The sequence below is a fragment of the Entelurus aequoreus genome, linkage group LG21 (assembly GCF_033978785.1).
Source record: "Entelurus aequoreus isolate RoL-2023_Sb linkage group LG21, RoL_Eaeq_v1.1, whole genome shotgun sequence".
Classification (NCBI taxonomy): domain Eukaryota; kingdom Metazoa; phylum Chordata; class Actinopteri; order Syngnathiformes; family Syngnathidae; genus Entelurus; species Entelurus aequoreus.
Genome location: NC_084751.1, coordinates 25,569,111 through 25,586,868, shown reverse-complemented (window position 1 = coordinate 25,586,868; position 17,758 = coordinate 25,569,111). Strand labels below are relative to the sequence as shown.

At 37.7% G+C, this 17,758-nt stretch overlaps 1 protein-coding gene across 6 annotated transcripts in view; it reads left to right on the top strand.

Moving 5' to 3' along the window:
- The window catches only part of ptpn13 (protein tyrosine phosphatase non-receptor type 13), a 157,392-nt gene that overhangs the window by 81,324 nt on the left and 58,310 nt on the right, over positions 1-17,758 (top strand). For 4 of the 6 annotated variants that reach the window (XM_062031278.1, XM_062031274.1, XM_062031273.1 and 1 more), the window contains exons 10-23: positions 984-1,143; positions 5,007-5,081; positions 5,145-5,310; positions 5,385-5,520; positions 5,607-5,745; positions 5,864-6,016; positions 7,042-7,224; positions 7,309-7,471; positions 8,490-8,862; positions 11,133-11,212; positions 11,375-11,428; positions 14,441-14,530; positions 14,608-14,715; positions 16,165-16,296. In XM_062031278.1, the coding sequence (XP_061887262.1) occupies positions 984-1,143; positions 5,007-5,081; positions 5,145-5,310; positions 5,385-5,520; positions 5,607-5,745; positions 5,864-6,016; positions 7,042-7,224; positions 7,309-7,471; positions 8,490-8,862; positions 11,133-11,212; positions 11,375-11,428; positions 14,441-14,530; positions 14,608-14,715; positions 16,165-16,296 (2,012 nt within the window). The remainder of the gene's footprint in view (positions 1-983; positions 1,144-5,006; positions 5,082-5,144; positions 5,311-5,384; positions 5,521-5,606; positions 5,746-5,863; positions 6,017-7,041; positions 7,225-7,308; positions 7,472-8,489; positions 8,863-11,132; positions 11,213-11,374; positions 11,429-14,440; positions 14,531-14,607; positions 14,716-16,164; positions 16,297-17,758) is intronic. The other 2 variants (XM_062031276.1, XM_062031277.1) reach the window with 2 other exon arrangements.

Genomic DNA, 17,758 nt, shown 5'->3' with positions numbered 1-17,758 from the left:
ATAAATGTATGCATTATCTTGTTGTATCTCACATTCTATATTGTGTTTTGGAAAAATGTTACTTAATTCATTTAAAAAATAAAAAATACAAAAGAAAACACATTTTTATGCATAAGTAAATTTATTCAGTTATAAACACTCATCCACTTTCTTCTTTCCTTTATGGATTTAAACTTTACCGCTGCCAGTATTTTTTTCTATATCTTTATTGTATTTTCAGAATGTGTTTGTTTTATTTTTGGCCAAAGTAAGACAAAGAAAACAAGCTGAAGTTGTCTTTATTTTTTAGTTTTAATGCCATGATTTTAATAGTCCGGCCCGCGTGTGCACAAATTTTCCTCCATGCGGCCCCTGAGCTAAAATGAGTTTGACACCCCTGATCTAAAACTTGTTTTTACTGCATTATTGTCTCCAAGTTTAACTTTCTTTTGTTGTTGCCCTTGTTATTTATGTAATGTAAATACTCCAATTATTTCCTAAATTTCATTAACCGCCAAGCCTCCTGTAGTCATTGGGTGGGCCTCTTCTTTCCCGTGGCTGTAGGCAACCCACTAATTTATTTTTTGTTAATTCCAAAAGATTGCAGTATTGGCACATTTGAAGTCATCAGTAGTTAATATTCAGCAGCTTGCACACGCTTTAAAATGTTTGTTGCATTATGCCGCAACAGTTTACTACCTACCACTATTACAACAGTGGTATATTCTACAACACAGCAACAGTGTTGCTGTGTTGTAGAATATACTTGGTAATAAATAGTGAAAGAGAACTGTTTTCTATTTTCACATGCACTCCATATCATTATTAAAGTGAAAAGATGAGGTTGCATACAGTGAGTTTCCGTTATCATCTGCTTCCAATTAAAACCCCATCCTCATTGCAGTTTAGGTTAAAAAGAAGAGCTGGCTATAATTAAAGAATTGTTCTCCAAAATTTGATGGAAATGTCCCTTTTCTAATTTCCAATCCACTTTTTGTATGCAGGCTATATGATGAAGGCCTGGCAGGAGCTGAGCTGCTCCTCCAAAAGCAGGAAAAGGAGGTACAACAGCTGCAGGCACACCTGGCAAACAGGTGTCGCACTTCCATGCTCAACCTCCAAGACCCAACGTACATGTCCTCGTTGCCACTTCGAAAAGCCAAGGTACTTTTACATCTCTGTTTCTATGCTGTCCTTTGGGACCAGTGTCTCTGTGTAAACATGTCTCACAATCTGTTGCCTGGAGTTTGTTTATAGTGCATTATTTAAGGAAGGATGGAAGAATGTGGCTTGGGAAGCAGAGCTTTGCTAAATACAAAGTGCTGACAGTAAATATAATTTCTACAGTAGCATCGAGTTATAATTGCAGCTATGTGTAATGCTTTGGGCAGAGCCTGGCTTACGCTACTTATTAAACTATAATTTATTCTCGCTACAATGTGCAGATTGTTGGCTGCAAGCGTATTCAGTGGTAATGACTTAATGTTAAAAGGATACATTTTGGGTGCTTTACCCAAGATGTTGTCATTGAAATGTGGTTAGTGCAGTTAAAATCTATAGTGTGTGTCAAAGGTCATTAGGGCCTCAACTGTTTAACTTTTAAATAACCATATTTCCTCAAATAAGTGGCCTCCACTCAAATAGAGGCCTTTCAGCATCTTTTTTATGATATTAAATTTGATGGCCCTATGTGTTACAATGAATGTCATTACTGCATGGCATCTGTAAAGAAAAAAATACTATTCTCATATTCACAGACAAAAAAAATTGAGTATGAAATATTTAATTTTGATATAATTGACGTCGATTGACAACACTAAATTGGCCCTCGTGTGTGAATGTGAGTGTGAATGTTGTCTGTCTATCTCTGTTGACCCTGCGATTAGGTGGCGACTTGTCCAGGGTGTACCCCGCCTACCGCCCGAATGCAGCTGAGATAGGCTCCAGCACCCCCCGCGACCTCGAAAGGGACAAGCGGTAGAAAATGGATGGCTCGTATTAATCAATAAAAAGTTGATCTTTTGGCACAGGGGTTAGTGCGTGTGCCTCACAATACAAAGGTCCTGGGTAGGGATGATACTCGAAACCGGTTCTCCCGGTTGTTTGATAAGAAATGAACCAAGTCCTCGGACTCGAATCCCTTTTTGAGAACCGGTACCCGTTATCGAGACCACTATAGTAAATAAAAAGAGTCGGTTCTTTATTCGAATCCCTCGGAACGAATCCCGTCCCGACCAGAAATGCTCCGTGTGACATCACAAGAAATGGCGTCACGTAGCTCAGTCATTAGGCGCAGATAGGGAAAGTAGGAAAAAAATGGACGGGAAAAAGCGCTCCAAGGTGTAATAAAGTTCAAAACAAAAAGGTATAATCCAATGAATAACTTTACTGAGAAATTTGAGTAAGGTAAAAATACACGAACACTTTTACGACCAACCTGAAACATAACAACCAGGCTAGCAACGCACCTCCTTTACGGCAGCTGTCGCAACGTTCTTAAAGCAACCGCAGCACATACATATATGCCATCTCCCTTTTTTAACTTTTGTTTTTCTTTACTTGTAAACAAAACAAAATCACACTGTATATGTGTTGTCTGTCTAATTATAAATAATGCAGACGAGGCGTGTTGGCTGAGTTCTTGACGTTTACTTTCACAGCGTGCTCATAATAACCTCATTCTTAGCTGCCGGGTGACGATATGCAACAACACTTTTCGGGGCTACCGCGCATGCTCGTCACTCTCGTTGCATGCTGGGTAGTGTAGTTGTTATATTCCCTAGCTCATAACATCTTTCCCCCTATATAAAGAAATAATGTTAACTCAATAAAGTGTATTTCTTTTTTTAGCTTTAACTTTTAATTTTTTAGCATTGTAACCACATTTGCAAACAACTTTTCTCTTCATAGAATTTTCTTTCAATAAAGAAATAAAGTGCAAAAATGTCAAAGCATCATAACAAACAGTTATGTCAAATAGCAGCAGAATTGCACTTTTTGGAGAGCTGTATTATTTTCAGTTTTGTGCCCAAGGGACTGATTTTATTTAACACTATATTATTATTTATACACCTATAGTGATCACAGAGACAGGTTGTTTTTGTGTTACTGTATATATTTGTTTTTCTGAAAAATCACACTTAATATACTTTGGGAAACAACAGTTAATATTTATGTATTTTATTTTATTTTTTTAGGGGGGTAAAAGTCAATATTTATTTATTTATTAGATTAAATTGTTTTCTTATATAATAAAAGTGAGCTTTTGTTAAACCAAATATTGTGTGTTTTTTTCCATATACAACAACCTATCTGGACTCGATAAGAGAATCGATAAGGAATCGGTTCGATAAGAGGATTCGATAATAGGCTCGAACTCGATAATTTCTTATCAAACATCATCCCTAGTCCTGGGTTCGATTTTGGGCTCGGGATCTTTCTGTGTAGAGTATTCCGGCTTCCTCCCACCCCCAAAGACATGCACCTGGGGATAGGTTGATTGACAACACTAAATGGTCCCTATTGTGTGAATGTGAGTGTGAATGTTGTCTGTCTATCTTTGTTGGCCCTGTGATGAGGTGGCGACTTGTCCAGGGTGTACCCCACCTTCCGCCCGAATGCAGCTGAGATAGGCTCCAGCACCCCCCGCGACCCCAAAAGGGACAAGCGGTAGAAAATGGATGGATGGAAGTTGATCTTTTTGTATGTATTAATAAATACTCTATAGTCATATTTTAAATGTGAAAACAGGGGAAAAGGATGAATGCCATTTTGCAATATTGATTAGAAAAACTTACAATACATATTAAATTGTTGTACATTTCTAAATAATAGTGCATCTCAATATACAATGCTTTTTTTTTTTTTTTTTAATGAACATTTTAAGAACATAGATTGACGCAATAATGCTATATGCGATCATGTTTAGTGATTAGAATAAAGATATATCTATCTACCAATCAACCAATCAAAGTTTATTTATACAGCCCTTAATCACAAATGTTTCAAAGGGCTTCATGAACCACAGCGACATCCTCAGCTCTGATCTCACATCAGGCCAAGAAAAAACTCACACAATGGAAACAATGAGAAAGCTTGGAAGGGACCGGTGCAAAGATAAAAATGTATCGACTTTTTTAAATTATTGTTATTTTTATTTAAAAGGCAAAGTGTTTCTCATATATACTATTTAGAATTACAGTATTCTAATTACATACAATGTATATTTATATTAACATATTTGATTAATTGATACATATCATAGGACAAATTTCACCACACCTAGTGTGTGTGTGACAATCATTGGTACTTTAACTTTAACGTAACTTTAATATATTCATGTTATTTTAATTGAGTATTTATTTGTGGGGTAAACACTTAAGACATACAATGCATATTTATCATTAAAATAAATGTTTTTTGTACACAACAAACCAAAGATACTCATCATCTACAGAAATCAAAGAAGAAAAAAACATATCCATTACAATTATCATCATTTGTAAAAAAATAAATAAAATAAAACAATTAAAAGGAATAGTAATATTAAAAGCAAATTAATTAAAGAAACATTGTGTGTCCGAAACTGAGCAAAAAGAAGCAAAGCATATGATGTCCTGCCCCATCACTCAAATATAATATCTGATTCTTGATCAACAGTACAATACATATTCACCTAGTAAATAACAACATTCAATATATTATTACATTATATGAGATACCTAATTTACATAGTTTATTTCTATATGAAAGCATACGCTGAAGTCATACAATTCTTATTAAAATTATCATTATTTCATTGTGGGGGAGTTTAATTAAACAATGTAGCCTACAAATAATTATAGTAATTATAATACATATGTTGGAATATATTTGTAATTATATTTGTGAAAAATTTAAAAATATATATATATACAGTATATATCAATAAATATTTAATGATAACAGTAAATTACTGTGAAGAGCTGTGATTTGAAATTAATGTCTCTCTTGCTTACTTTTTTTTTTTTATCTTGTTCCATTGGCAGCTGTACCACGAGCCAGAGTTTGTAAAGATGGCCAGCGAGGCCTGTGTCCCCCTCAACGTTCAATCTTCAATAATGGTGAGACAATACATATACAGTATAAGATACTAGAGTTAATATACTTAGTTTTCTCCCAATAAGTGTAAGGGAGAAGAAGTGCAGAAGAAGATTGGTGTGGTGTTGCTAAACGGCCAAAAGCTGGAGCTGAACTGTGACGTGAAGGCCTCGTGTAAAGACGCGCTTGACATGGTGATTGCACACGTCGGCCTTGTTGAGCGCCATCTCTTCGGCCTAGCTTACCTCCAAGGTAGAGTATGTCCCATGTCAACAGAGTGCGTTACCTTTTCTACTTGAAGCTAAAGCATTCCTCCCCCCTCACAGATAACGAATTCTTCTTCGTTAATCCTGACGCCAAGCTGTCCAAAGTGGCCCCTGACGGTTGGAAGAAGAAATCTGACATGTCTTTTAACCTTTTCCTACGCATTAAATTTTTCCTTGACGATGTTAACCTAATTCAGTGAGTATTGCTGCAATGAAACTCTTTTAGCGGCACTTTGAATACCAGTAGGATTAAGTAATTATCTTTCTTTCCTTGTTTAACAGACATGCTATGACCAAACATCAGTACTATCTACAACTGAGGAAGGATATTTTAGAGGAGAGGACACGTTGTGACATGAAAAACGCCATCTTGTTGGCCTCCTTAGCGCTGCAGGCTGAGTTTGGTGACTACCAACCAGAGGTACTGGATTATGTCACACATGCATCACTAAATCATGATTAGAAAAGAGAGAATATGGAATGAAGAATTCATTTGAAATGAACTTATTAATAAAAGGCTGCTAATGTCTGGTCTGCAGCTTCAAGGGAAGACGTACTTCCGAGTGGAACACTACCTGCCTGTGGCGGTGTTGGATAAAATAGACCAGACGTCCCTCAAAGAGGAGCTGCCTGAACTCCACAGCAAATACTACGGAGCATCTGAGTTGGAGGCAGAGTTTGAGTTTCTCAAGGTAAATACTAAATACAGTTTGTCCTAGGGCTGGATCACATTTTAATTTCAATTTCGATTATGGCTTCTAATGATTATTAAAATATAATAATCTGAAAAAAAATGTCCATGCAAACTTCGGAGCTTGTAATAATGAAACAAATGAGGAGCAAATTAGTGAAAAAAAGAGCATGTGTACTAGAAGTTTGGAATGTCAAAAATGGTTGCTACTTTTTTATTTGACACAGACCCCCCCCCCCCCCCTGGGGCGGCGTGGCGAAGTTGGTAGAGTGGCCGTGCCAGCAATCGGAGGGTTGCTGATTACTGGGGTTCAATCCCCACCTTCTACCATCCTAGTCACGTCCGTTGTGTCCTTGGGCAAGACACTTCACCCTTGCTCCTGATGGCTGCTGGTTAGCGCCTTGCATGGCAGCTCCCGCCATCTGTGTGTGAATGTGTGTGTGAATGGGTGAATGTGGAAATACTGTCAAAGCGCTTTGAGTACCTTGAAGGTAGAAAAGCGCTATACAAGTATAACCCATTTATCATTATTTATAAAACGGAAAAACAGAGTTGTATTGTTTTTTATATTGTTATTGTTGTTTAAGTGTATTGTTATTGCAATTATTATTATTTTACTTCTTGTTGTTTATCGTTACTAATTTATCCATCCGTGTAATTATTTGTGATTACAATATCAATCAAAATATTTGTGATGATTAGTTTTGCTATAATCGTCCAGCCCTACTATATAATGCAACACTACAATTACCTGGGGAGCGTATTTCCAGAAAAATATTTTGTCATTTGAAATAAGTTATCTTCAATGAAATTGTTAACGTGCTAAACGAGTCGCACCGGGAGAACACGTGCACGCGTAGTGTGGTTTTTACGCTTAAAGATTTTGACACTGTTTTGACGCCATACATATTTGATCAAAGATTTGAATTGGTTTTCGAGTTCTACAGCCATTTTAGGGTTATTTTGTAATAGGAATTTATTGTTTTATTGTGGTATTCTCTAAAAATCGTATTTGGTCTTCCAAAGTTGAGCCAGACGTTGACTGAGTACGGGGTCCATTTCCACCGGGTACTCCCAGAGAAGAGATCCCAGACTGGCATAATGTTGGGCATCTACTCCAAAGGCGTCCGCATTTTTGAGGTCCTCAACGGAAATCGTACACCGGTGCTGTGGTTCCCCTGGAGGGAGACCAAGAAGATTTGTTTCACAGTAAAGCCATTTTATCTAATCACCACAAACAAATCCTCAACAGCACTGCAGTTTTAGCAACCTAATTTCATCCTTTCACTGCAGAAAAAAAAGGTTTCCCTTCAGAACATGTCAGATGGGATCAAGCATGTGTTTCAGACAGACAGCAGCAAAACGTGTCAGTATCTGCTGCAGCTCTGCTCTGACCATCACAAGTTCTACCAGCAGATGAGGGCCCACCAAAACAACCAGGAGATCCAAGATATAGGTAGGAAGATATTGTCCATCTTTTTACCATAAATGCTGCCATTATAAATTAATCCGTTAACTGTGATGTCTCCTGTAGTCAGCAGGTGCATGATCTACAAAAACAGATGACCTGTCGTGGTCTTTCATTAGCAACATTGGCATTAACAGCTGTGGCTGTAGGCAACCTCCTGATGTAGTTTTGCTTTAACTCTATGAGATGGCAATAGCTCCATTTGAAGTATCGTGAGTGGTCAGCATCCACCAGCTGTATCTACTTCAACGTGTGCCTTAGAATTCTGGCTATGCTTTTCATCTGTTGGTGTGAAAACTCACCATATTGTTTGTCACAATGACCTCATCAGTAGTGGTAATGCCGACTAAGCAGTTTACTAATTACAAGTGATTGGTAAATGACACCTCAGTGAGTGTATGGCACACTTTCTCCCTGTATCTACACTGCACTGATACTGTGTTACTGTTTCGTAATGGTCATACACCTTCTGCTGGATTAAAAAAGTCACAACCTACTAAGCCTGGGCGATATATTGATTTTATCGCTAAATTTGAGTTTTTTGTTGCAGACGGTTTAAAAAGAATGCGCCAGCTATTTAAATTACAGACGTCGAGGCACCAAGTCATCAATGCTTCAGTATCGTTTGACCCATCACTACTCTTTACTGCCATTACAACGTTGGTTGTGTTGCTGCTGTGTTGTGCAAAATTTGGTGAAGTAGAGCCACGGTATGTTTTCCTTTGCACTTTTTCATGCATTCCAATTCAAGGGTGATGGGTCAAACCAGAGAATAATTTCGCCACACCTAGTGTGTGTGTGACAATCATTGGCACTTTAACTTTTAACTTAACTTGTTATACTAAAGTTCAAAGTTTTCTAATATCAGCTTCGCTCCAGTCATCGCCTGTTTCGAACTAATGCTCCGCCCACACCCAGGCTATAATTAGAGAGTTTCATTTTCTGCCTTTTAAAACATCCACATTTTGTCAATAAATGTCATTGGCTGTTTTCCCTTGATTTTCAGTGAACAGTCCCCTGAGCAATTTGCAGTATTCCACAGACCTTCAGGCCGCAGGTTCAGTGGGGCGGGCCTTGAGCTCAGGCAGCTTGGCCCCCGCCCTGTCAACGCAGTCCAACCCAGAGCACCTGAAGAGGATCTCCTACTCTGATGCAGCCCTCAACAAGGCTCCTTCCAGCCCCATCTTAGTCCGGGATGTGCTTCACTTTCCGGGTTTCAATCCGGTCAAAGTCCCCCACCATCCTCGGCCTATAAGCCGCTCCTTGCACAATCTCAGACAGATAATGGAGTCATCCGAGCAGAGCGTTGGCATGGGCCTGGCGCAACCCAGCATGCGAGCCAGTTCTGACACAGACTCGCTCTCACAGCAGATAAGCAAGTGAGTTTACTTGAAGGTCATCCATTTATCCATTTTCTACATTCACTGTATAGCTTGGTTCCAACAGTTGGGACAAAACAAACCGCATCAAGCGCGTAATTGCTCTAGGGCCCTTGTAAACCTGACTTAGCAAGGATGAGCTTATTAACAAGCCAGGCGTTATTACCACTAACTGATTAACCCACTGAGGATAAATGTACAGAATGTTCATTTATGCCGTTTATTTATTTAATTGCAAAGAGGTCTGTTCAGGGTAGATGTTTGTTGGGGAGTTATTGGGTTATCATTATTTCCTTTGAATCGCTATTTTTAATTGGATGGTAAACTCTCTTTCAGGATGTTCTGAACTTCTGTTTTAATGCATGCTGTAGTCTGCGTCTATGTAGCTCAACTTTCTGTAGCTTGTAGTCTGTCTTTGGACAGCCAATTAGTTGAGTCTAAATCAAAGGTATCAGTCTTTTATATGGCCTGTGAAAGGCTGTAAATAATGTGTGTCAATTAAGTACTTCTTCTTTCTTACTAAATGTAAAAATGTTTTTGATTTTGACGGAAAAACATTTATGTACTGCATTAAATTGCATATATTTTAAACTTGAATTGTATCTGATTATACAACAAATATTATATTATTATACAGTCACCCATTCTTTATAGCTGTTATTTGGTTCTGGACATGACTGCAGTAAATTAATCTTCGTGAAGTCGGAATCAAACATTTTCATAGCTAGAGCATTAAAAAAAAACATTTACGGCCTTCTAAATATGTATTTTACACGATGACAGCCCTATAGACATGAAATTAAAACTTTGCACTATTTTGATCCAATATAGTAATGCTTTCAGAGGCTGAGCCAATCAGTGGCCACGATACTGAACAGCGTGATCTGATTAGTAGGGTCTCTCGTAACCAATGTCACTGCAGTATTGATATTTTTAGGTTATTTAGCTATTTTTATGCCTGAAAAGGTTTAATTTAAGACAACACAATTGTAGAATATGCTTTGAAAAACAAAAACAAAACAAAGAAAAGTGTGGTGAAGCCGCAATATTTGAAACAATATTAGGTATTACAATTGTTTTTGTTATATATAACTACATGCTTAAATATCTGTTTGTCAAATAGACTTGATTTTAAAGCAAGTCATCCATCAGTTTGTACTTAACAAAATTCTAATCATCAAATGCATAGGCAATTCTGTTTATAATAACATGAGGCGATTATACATTTAGAATCATGTTATTAACTATGGCCCTCTGAAGACAGCCGTAACTGCAACGTGGCACTAAATGAAAACGAGTTTGACACCCCTGGTCTAAATCAACAGCACCTCTGCTGGTTGCAGACAAGTAGTGAACTTAATTGTGGATCAATCGCTCCAAAACATGTTTTATGGAGAGTCAATTCCACATGATCTACATGGCATCTTAATGTTCAATAAATCGGGGCGGCATGGCGTAGTGGGTAGAGCAGCCGTGCCAGAAACCTGAGGGTTGCAGGTTCGCTCCCCGCCTCTTACCATCCAAAAATCGCTGCCGTTGTGTCCTTAGGCAGGACACTTCACCCTTGCCCCCGGTGCCGCTCACACCGGAGAATGAATGATGAATGAATGAGTTGTAAAAATTAATGATGGGTTCTCACTTCTCTGTGAAGTGCTTTGAGTGTCTAGAAAAGCGCTATATACATCTAATCCATTATTATTATTATTATTAATTATTATGCACATTATCGGAACACATTTTTTGCTATATATTTCTTTTTTTTTTAAATGATGAATTGTTAGAAATGAATACAAATATTGCAAGTCATGTACAAAACTGCAGAAACCTACATTCCACAAATCAAAATTTGGCAAAACAAACAAACTTGAACAAAGTATCTCATTGATTTGTCTTATGTCAGTGGCATCGCTGTAATGTGTGTTAAAAGTCAACTCGTAATCTGTATGTTCTATTTTTAGGTTACCATTATGTGATGTGATGAACCACTTAATGCTTGTAATGCTCATAGTTCCAGTCTTGACCTTGCAAAATAGCACCAGACTATTTCTGAACTCAATTTATGACATATTTTTAGCTTCAGTCCTATGGTTATGAGTCTCATACTGCGATTTTGCAAAAATGTATGTGTAAAGCAAAGATTTAAAACATTTTTGATACATATTTGCTCAATACCTCCCCCAGTGAGGGCTTTTTCATCGAGTCTACTGATCCCTAGTGGAAGAAAAGACACAATGCAGCGTAATCAACTGTTTTTTCTCTCTTTCCAACAGCTCAGACTGGAGCCATTTGGAGTCCAAAGAAGAATCAGACTCCTCTTCCATTGAGGAACCGGGCCAGGCATATGTAATGGGTAAGTGACATGCACCCAGCTTTAAAGCCCTGACATGCAAATGTTTGGACACACTTTGTAATTCACTAGTAAGAGAAAGTCTCCAAACATTTGTCTGGTACTCTATACTCTCTGCAAAATTGTTCCTGGGAAATGTGTCTGATTTTTCTGATTTTTCTTTAGGAGTCAGTATGCACAGCTCCTCTGGACCACCCTCCACTCCAACCTCTGCTAGTGGTATACAGTATTTCTTTTGATCATGTGTGTCTAGATCAGGGGTCTCAAACTCAGTTTACCTGGGGGCCTCTGGAGGTAGAGTCGGGGTGAGGCTGACCGCACAAAGTATTCACTTCTGAACCCCGTGACTAAATGTGTTAACTACTTCTACCAGCAGCTATGGTGACCCAGAGGAGCTATGATAGACTTAGGTGATTATAAATGTAGAAATAGTATATTTTTACACTATTGAATTTCCTCGCAGAGACACTTCCACTTGCTTATAGGAAGTTTCTCTTTGTGTTTCCCAATGTGCGTTTGTTTCACTGTTATTTTTGTGTTTGGACAATTCTTTATAATGGTGCAGGTCGCAATTACACTAAATAAGGGGTGTCTCCCAGGGGGTGAACAAGGGGATGGGTCAAATGCAGAGGACAAATTTCACCACACCTAGTGTGTGTGTGACAATCATTGGTACTTTAACTTTAACTTAAATCAAACTTGTTTTCATTAAGGCCCAGATCGCAGTTATATAACAGTGAATAATATATGAATATTAATTTCTAAGGATTTACTTAATGATATTATAACACAATTGCCTATGCATTTGATTATTGTATATTTTTTACGTACACTGTAGAAGATAAATCTGCATATTTTGCGAAAAGCCCAGTTGCCAGAATTTTGTTGTAAAATGTATAATGTTTTTTTTACTACTTATTAATATAAACGGAAAAATTGTACCACTGTTCTTTTGCGGTAAAATTCTGGCAACTTAGTTTTAATTGTATTTGTTGTTGTTTTTTACCGTAAAATCTTTGGTTGTTTTTTTCACAGTACCACAGTTTTTTTTTTGTTTAGTTTTTTTACATAAATTCCATTTCACTTTTTGCATTGTACAATTTGATGAATAACTCGCTTTGAAATCATAGGTCACGCAAGTATTTTCAGTATTTATTTGCAATTTAACAAAAAAATTGGAATGTATGATAATATAATATTTTTGCATTATTAGATAATATAATAATTTTAAATATGTATATGTATTTTTTTTCTGTCAAAATGGCGATAGATAGTAAGGTACTTTATTGAAGCTTATTATTTCTAGGCTTTTGCGGGCCATAAAAAATTATGTGGCTGGCCAGATTTGGCCCCCAGGCCTTGAGTTTGACACCTGTACACTAAACAACAAAGTTAAGTAGACGGCCACAAAATATCGGCCTGTGGGCCGCAAATGGCCCCCGGGCCGCTGGTTTGAGACCCCTGGTTGAGACCCAAAGGCGACATGCATTCCTTAATTTGCTCCAATCTGTGCCATTCAGCAGATTCTTAATCATGTTCTTTGGTTGCTAAAATCCCCCGTCCTGCATGGCTATGCTGTTGATTATTTTTGTGTTTTTCAGCTGCAACTGGTGTTTTAGTCACGGGGGAGGGACTAGGGATTCTTGTTGTTCTAAATAGCGGTCAATGTCGGTCCACAACCTTTAAATGCCTCGTACAAGCTGAATTGGACATTACAGCATGACAGTGATTAAAAGTAAACATCCTCCATCCATCCCATCCATTTTCTACCGCTTATTCCCTTCGGGGTCGCGGGGGGCGCTGGAGCCTATCTCAGCTACAATCGGGCGGAAGGCGGGGTACACCCTGGACAAGTCGCCACCTCATCACAGGCCCAACACAGATAGACAGACAACATTCACACTCACATTCACACTCTAGGGCCAATTTAGTGTTGCCAATCAACCTATCCCCAGGTGCATGTCTTTGGAAGTGGGAGGAAGCCGGAGTACCCGGAGGGAACCCACGCAGTCACGGGGACATCCTAATAAATTAAAAAATGGCTTCGGAAGATGAGAGTTTAAGGTTAGGAATAGCCCAGCTTGGGCCTAGACCTGAATTCAAATCCTTAGAACCTGAGGAAGCGAGAGAAAGATAATACAGACAACACAGGAATACAGGAATAAATAAAAGAGATGGCTTGGACAAAAACAGACTATCTTTGAATCTAAATAAAACTAAAATAATTCAATTCCGTAACTGTAGACGAGAAAATCAAACAAATACAAATAGATGGAGTAGACCTTGACAGGGTAAAATAAATTACATGTCCAGGTGTAATAATAGATAATAAGATGACTAGAAATGTCATATAAACATTAATACTTAAATAATGAATAAAGCTACATTTATTCTTGACCAAAAATCACTCCATATTCTCTACTGTTCGCTGGTGTTACCATATCTTAGATATTATGTAAAAATATTGGGAAATAATTACAAAAATACTCTTCATTCACTAACCGTGTTACAAAAAAGGTCAGTTATAGAATAATACATCATGTTGGTTATAGAGAACATTCAAACCCTTCATTTATTGAACCAAAAATATTAAAATTCAATGATTTGGTGCATTTGCAAACCGCTAAAATGATGCACAAAGCAAACTATAACCTGCTACCCAAGAATGTACAACAATTTGTCTCAACAAAGGAGGATGAATATAACCTCAGAGAAAAAATTAACTTAAAACATTGGTATGCACGTACAACACTTAAAACCTTTAGTATATCAGTATGTGGAATTAAATTATGTAATAGATAAAGCAAATAAATCAAACAATGTACTAATACGATCCAGTTTAGAAAGTGTTCAAACACAAAGTGTTTACAAAGTACACAACAGCTACGCAGAAAGGAGCACTGGTTATTACTACTAACTTAGTTTCTACTCATCACTAGTATTTTAATATTAAATACCGGTATCACATGTGTACATATTGTATCTTCTAATGTATTTCTGTTGTAGTTGTAAAAAATATATATTTATCTGCCGATACCGATAAAAGAAGGCCGATATCGAATATGTCAAAATGGCAAATTTTGGCGCCGATAATCGGTCGATCCCTATTATAGCCCCCCCCCCACCCCCACCCCACCCCCCTTTTGGAATGAAGAATAAACACAAATGTTAGCAAACGTGACGTTATCATGCATAAAAAGAAAACTGAACGCAAATATTTTTGTTCAATAGATTCACTGAAAAAAAAAGTCAATGCTTTGCCATCCCCAGAGAGACAAACCAGAGCGGTCAGCCTGAAGAAAGATGCAAAATATGGCTTGGGTAAGGATTTTTTTTCAGTTGTATTCCCCTCTCTGCTGCTTAGTCCTCTCTAATGCGTTTCTTGTTTGGCTCTATAGGGTTCCAGGTGGTGGGAGGGGAGAACTCAGGTCGTAAGGACATGGGTACCATCATCAGTTCCATCATGCCAGGAGGTCCTGCTGACGCTAACGGCAGTCTCACACCCGGTAGACCCCATGAATGCTCCCTCTGTCCTTGTCCCAAATGGTCAAAATGCTGGATTGCATCTGATGTCACGGACGTTTTTTCTTCTTCGCGGCTCAGTTCACACGATGGTCAAGCATCTTGAGCGTAGCACTAAAACAAGGGAGAGTGGGTGTTGAGTTTTTAGCAGAAAATGCCGTATTGCTGTTCTGTTCTTGGGTGTTCCAGTCGTTAAAGTAGAGAGATAAGAATGATTTTTCATTGTCCCGAAAGAAGTCGTTCATAAAGATAATAAAGTCAGGGGAAAAACGAAAGTGCGTCGAAGGAAATGGCTCTTAAAAATATCACTTTCATCATCTTCATGAATACAACCGGACCGCTTGTGTCTGCAGCGATCACTTTGTAAAATGTTTGTTTGAACATTTGATTTGTTTGAGAAACTTTCCGTGATACTATTGAGTTTATGCTCTACTATATTAATAGTGTTTGAACAATTTCCCTTGTGGATCATTAAAGTTTGTCTAAGTCTAAGTGTTTGATAGCAGAACTATTTGTTAGCATCAAGAAAATATCCTTAATAGTATTAATAAACTAGATGAATAAATATTTCGTAGGGTCAGCGGCCACCGCTGCTGCTCACTGCTCCCCTCACCTCCCAGGGGGTGATCAAGGGTGATGGGTCAAATGCAGATAATAATTTTGCCACACCTAGTGTGTGTGTGACAATCATGGGTACTTTAACTTTAACTTAATATACTGAATCTTGATATTGCTAGCAACATTGCTGAATAACAGCTAGCTACAGCTAAATAATGAAACAAAATATGAACTTCACACCATACAAACCAAACAACTGTAGGCATGAATTGTAGATGAGACTAATATTTGTAGCAGGAAATCAACTTCAAACAAACGTATCCTTTTTCTCATCAGTGTCACGATCACAGCAGCACAACATTCGTTATGTTAATCAAATACGGTACTTACCGATGTACTAATAAGTCCAACATCTTTCACAGATTAATGCTTAATTTGTGGACCCCTTAGATGCAAAGACATGATGTGCCTCCAATCTTTTCTTCTATAAATTCTTGTGAGGGTTGAAGGAGGGAGGTCAAGGAGAGCAGTAACGTCTTGGTGATAATGAATGCTTTAAATCTTTCAAAATTATTTTTCTTAAGAGTGTATAAACCCACTCTATCCCATTGTAAATACTTTTTCATGATTGCTTATATAATTGTTTACAAACCTTTCAAAATATGCCAAAATCTGCACTGATGTAGGTAAATAAACAGTAGCCTAATGGGACTCAAACCTGCCTGAAACCTGGAAGTGCCTCTAGGTCATATGACTGCAACCCAGCAATTGTATTTATTTCGGACATATTTAAAAAAACAAGAAAACAAAACAACAAACGAGTAATAAAAAATAGTGATGTTATTGCAATGATGGTTTTCTCACACTTGTCGCAGGCGATCGCCTGATTGCTGTGAACGGCTTGAACCTTGAAGGGCTGTCTCACGCGGACACAATCGACGTGCTTCAGAATACTCCCGATGATGTCACTCTGGTGGTGTCGCAGCCCAAGGAGAGACTCTTCAAAGGTAACATTGTCATTTTGACATACTAAAAGAGTAAATACCGTGTTGAGCCGAATATAAGACTATATTTTGTCTCTAGATACAAGTACAGTGATACCTCAACCTACAAGCTTAATCGGTTCTGTGACGGAGCGTTTACCTCAAGCACTTGTATGTCAAAACAACATCTGCCATTGAAATGAATTAAAACCAATTGGTGCTTGGCCTCCCAAAAACAGCATAATTTTAACATGTAACATGCCTTTTAAAAAGAAAAACTAACTTCTAGATGAGAAATATTGTATAAAAACGATACAACAGAATGTACTATGAACAACTGCAGTTGTTTTATGAAATAGTATTTATCTTGGAGAGCGGACTTCTGCAATATCTCTTTTCAGCTGCTTCTCCAACAAACACACCTCAGCAGCTTTTCCATTTTTTCATGGATAAATATCCACCATTTAGATATTATTTTAACATTCTTGGCTGGCATTAGACTTATTTTGCTTCAGTATGGAGCAGACTAGCAGTGCTACGCTAAAATTGCTTCGTCAAGTCGGCAACACCCTTGGTCATGTTTTTGATGATTTATTTCTTTATTTAAATGAATATCATCCACCTCTTCTTCTCGGCACTGTTTTTACACTCACGTTCTTCCTTCCCATGATTGTAAAACAAACTTTTATTGACCTCTACCTACAAGCTAATACTTGCTCGCAAGACCAGAGGGATGCTTGTATCTCTGAAAGAGAGAGCGCTTAACTCAAAACACTGATAAGTTCTGGCATTCTTAAGTTGAGGTACTACTGCATGCAGAAGACTGATTGTCTTATATTGTTGAGATTTATACATGCAAATTAGCAGATGATGTCAGTAGACATATCCTAAGCGTGTAAGCGCTTTTCTTCCTGCCACTCACATACACGGATGCAAACGTGAAACGTGAAAAAAGTGTCTCAGTGGTTGTTGTCAAGGTAGCAAACAACAAAGGGGGACTTATGAAGGTAATTTTAAGATAATGGTGATTAATACAGTAATGCACAGTCCTCAATTAACTGTCCAGCAGCTAAGAAATATTAAATATTTTTTTACTGCACTCTCACAGCTGCTATCTCACTGATTTTGAAAACATGATTTTAAACTACAATCATTTTGGCTTTCTTATCTTTGGTTTTGTCGTCATATATATTTGTTTGAACATTCTTGAAAAAAAGGAGTCAATTTATATTCAGAGTAGTCTTATATTCAGGGTAAAGTTGTCTCTCGTTTATCGCTGTTAATTGGTTTTGATTGATTGAGACTTTTATTAGTAGGTTGCACAGTGAAGTACATATTCCGTACAATTGACCACTAAATGGTAACACCCGAATAAGTTTTTCAACTTGTTTAAGTCGGGGGTTGAGTACATGGTCACGATGAATGCATTTCTGCTAAATAGGAATCACTAATATTTTCATATCTAGAGCATCAAAATATCGTTTAA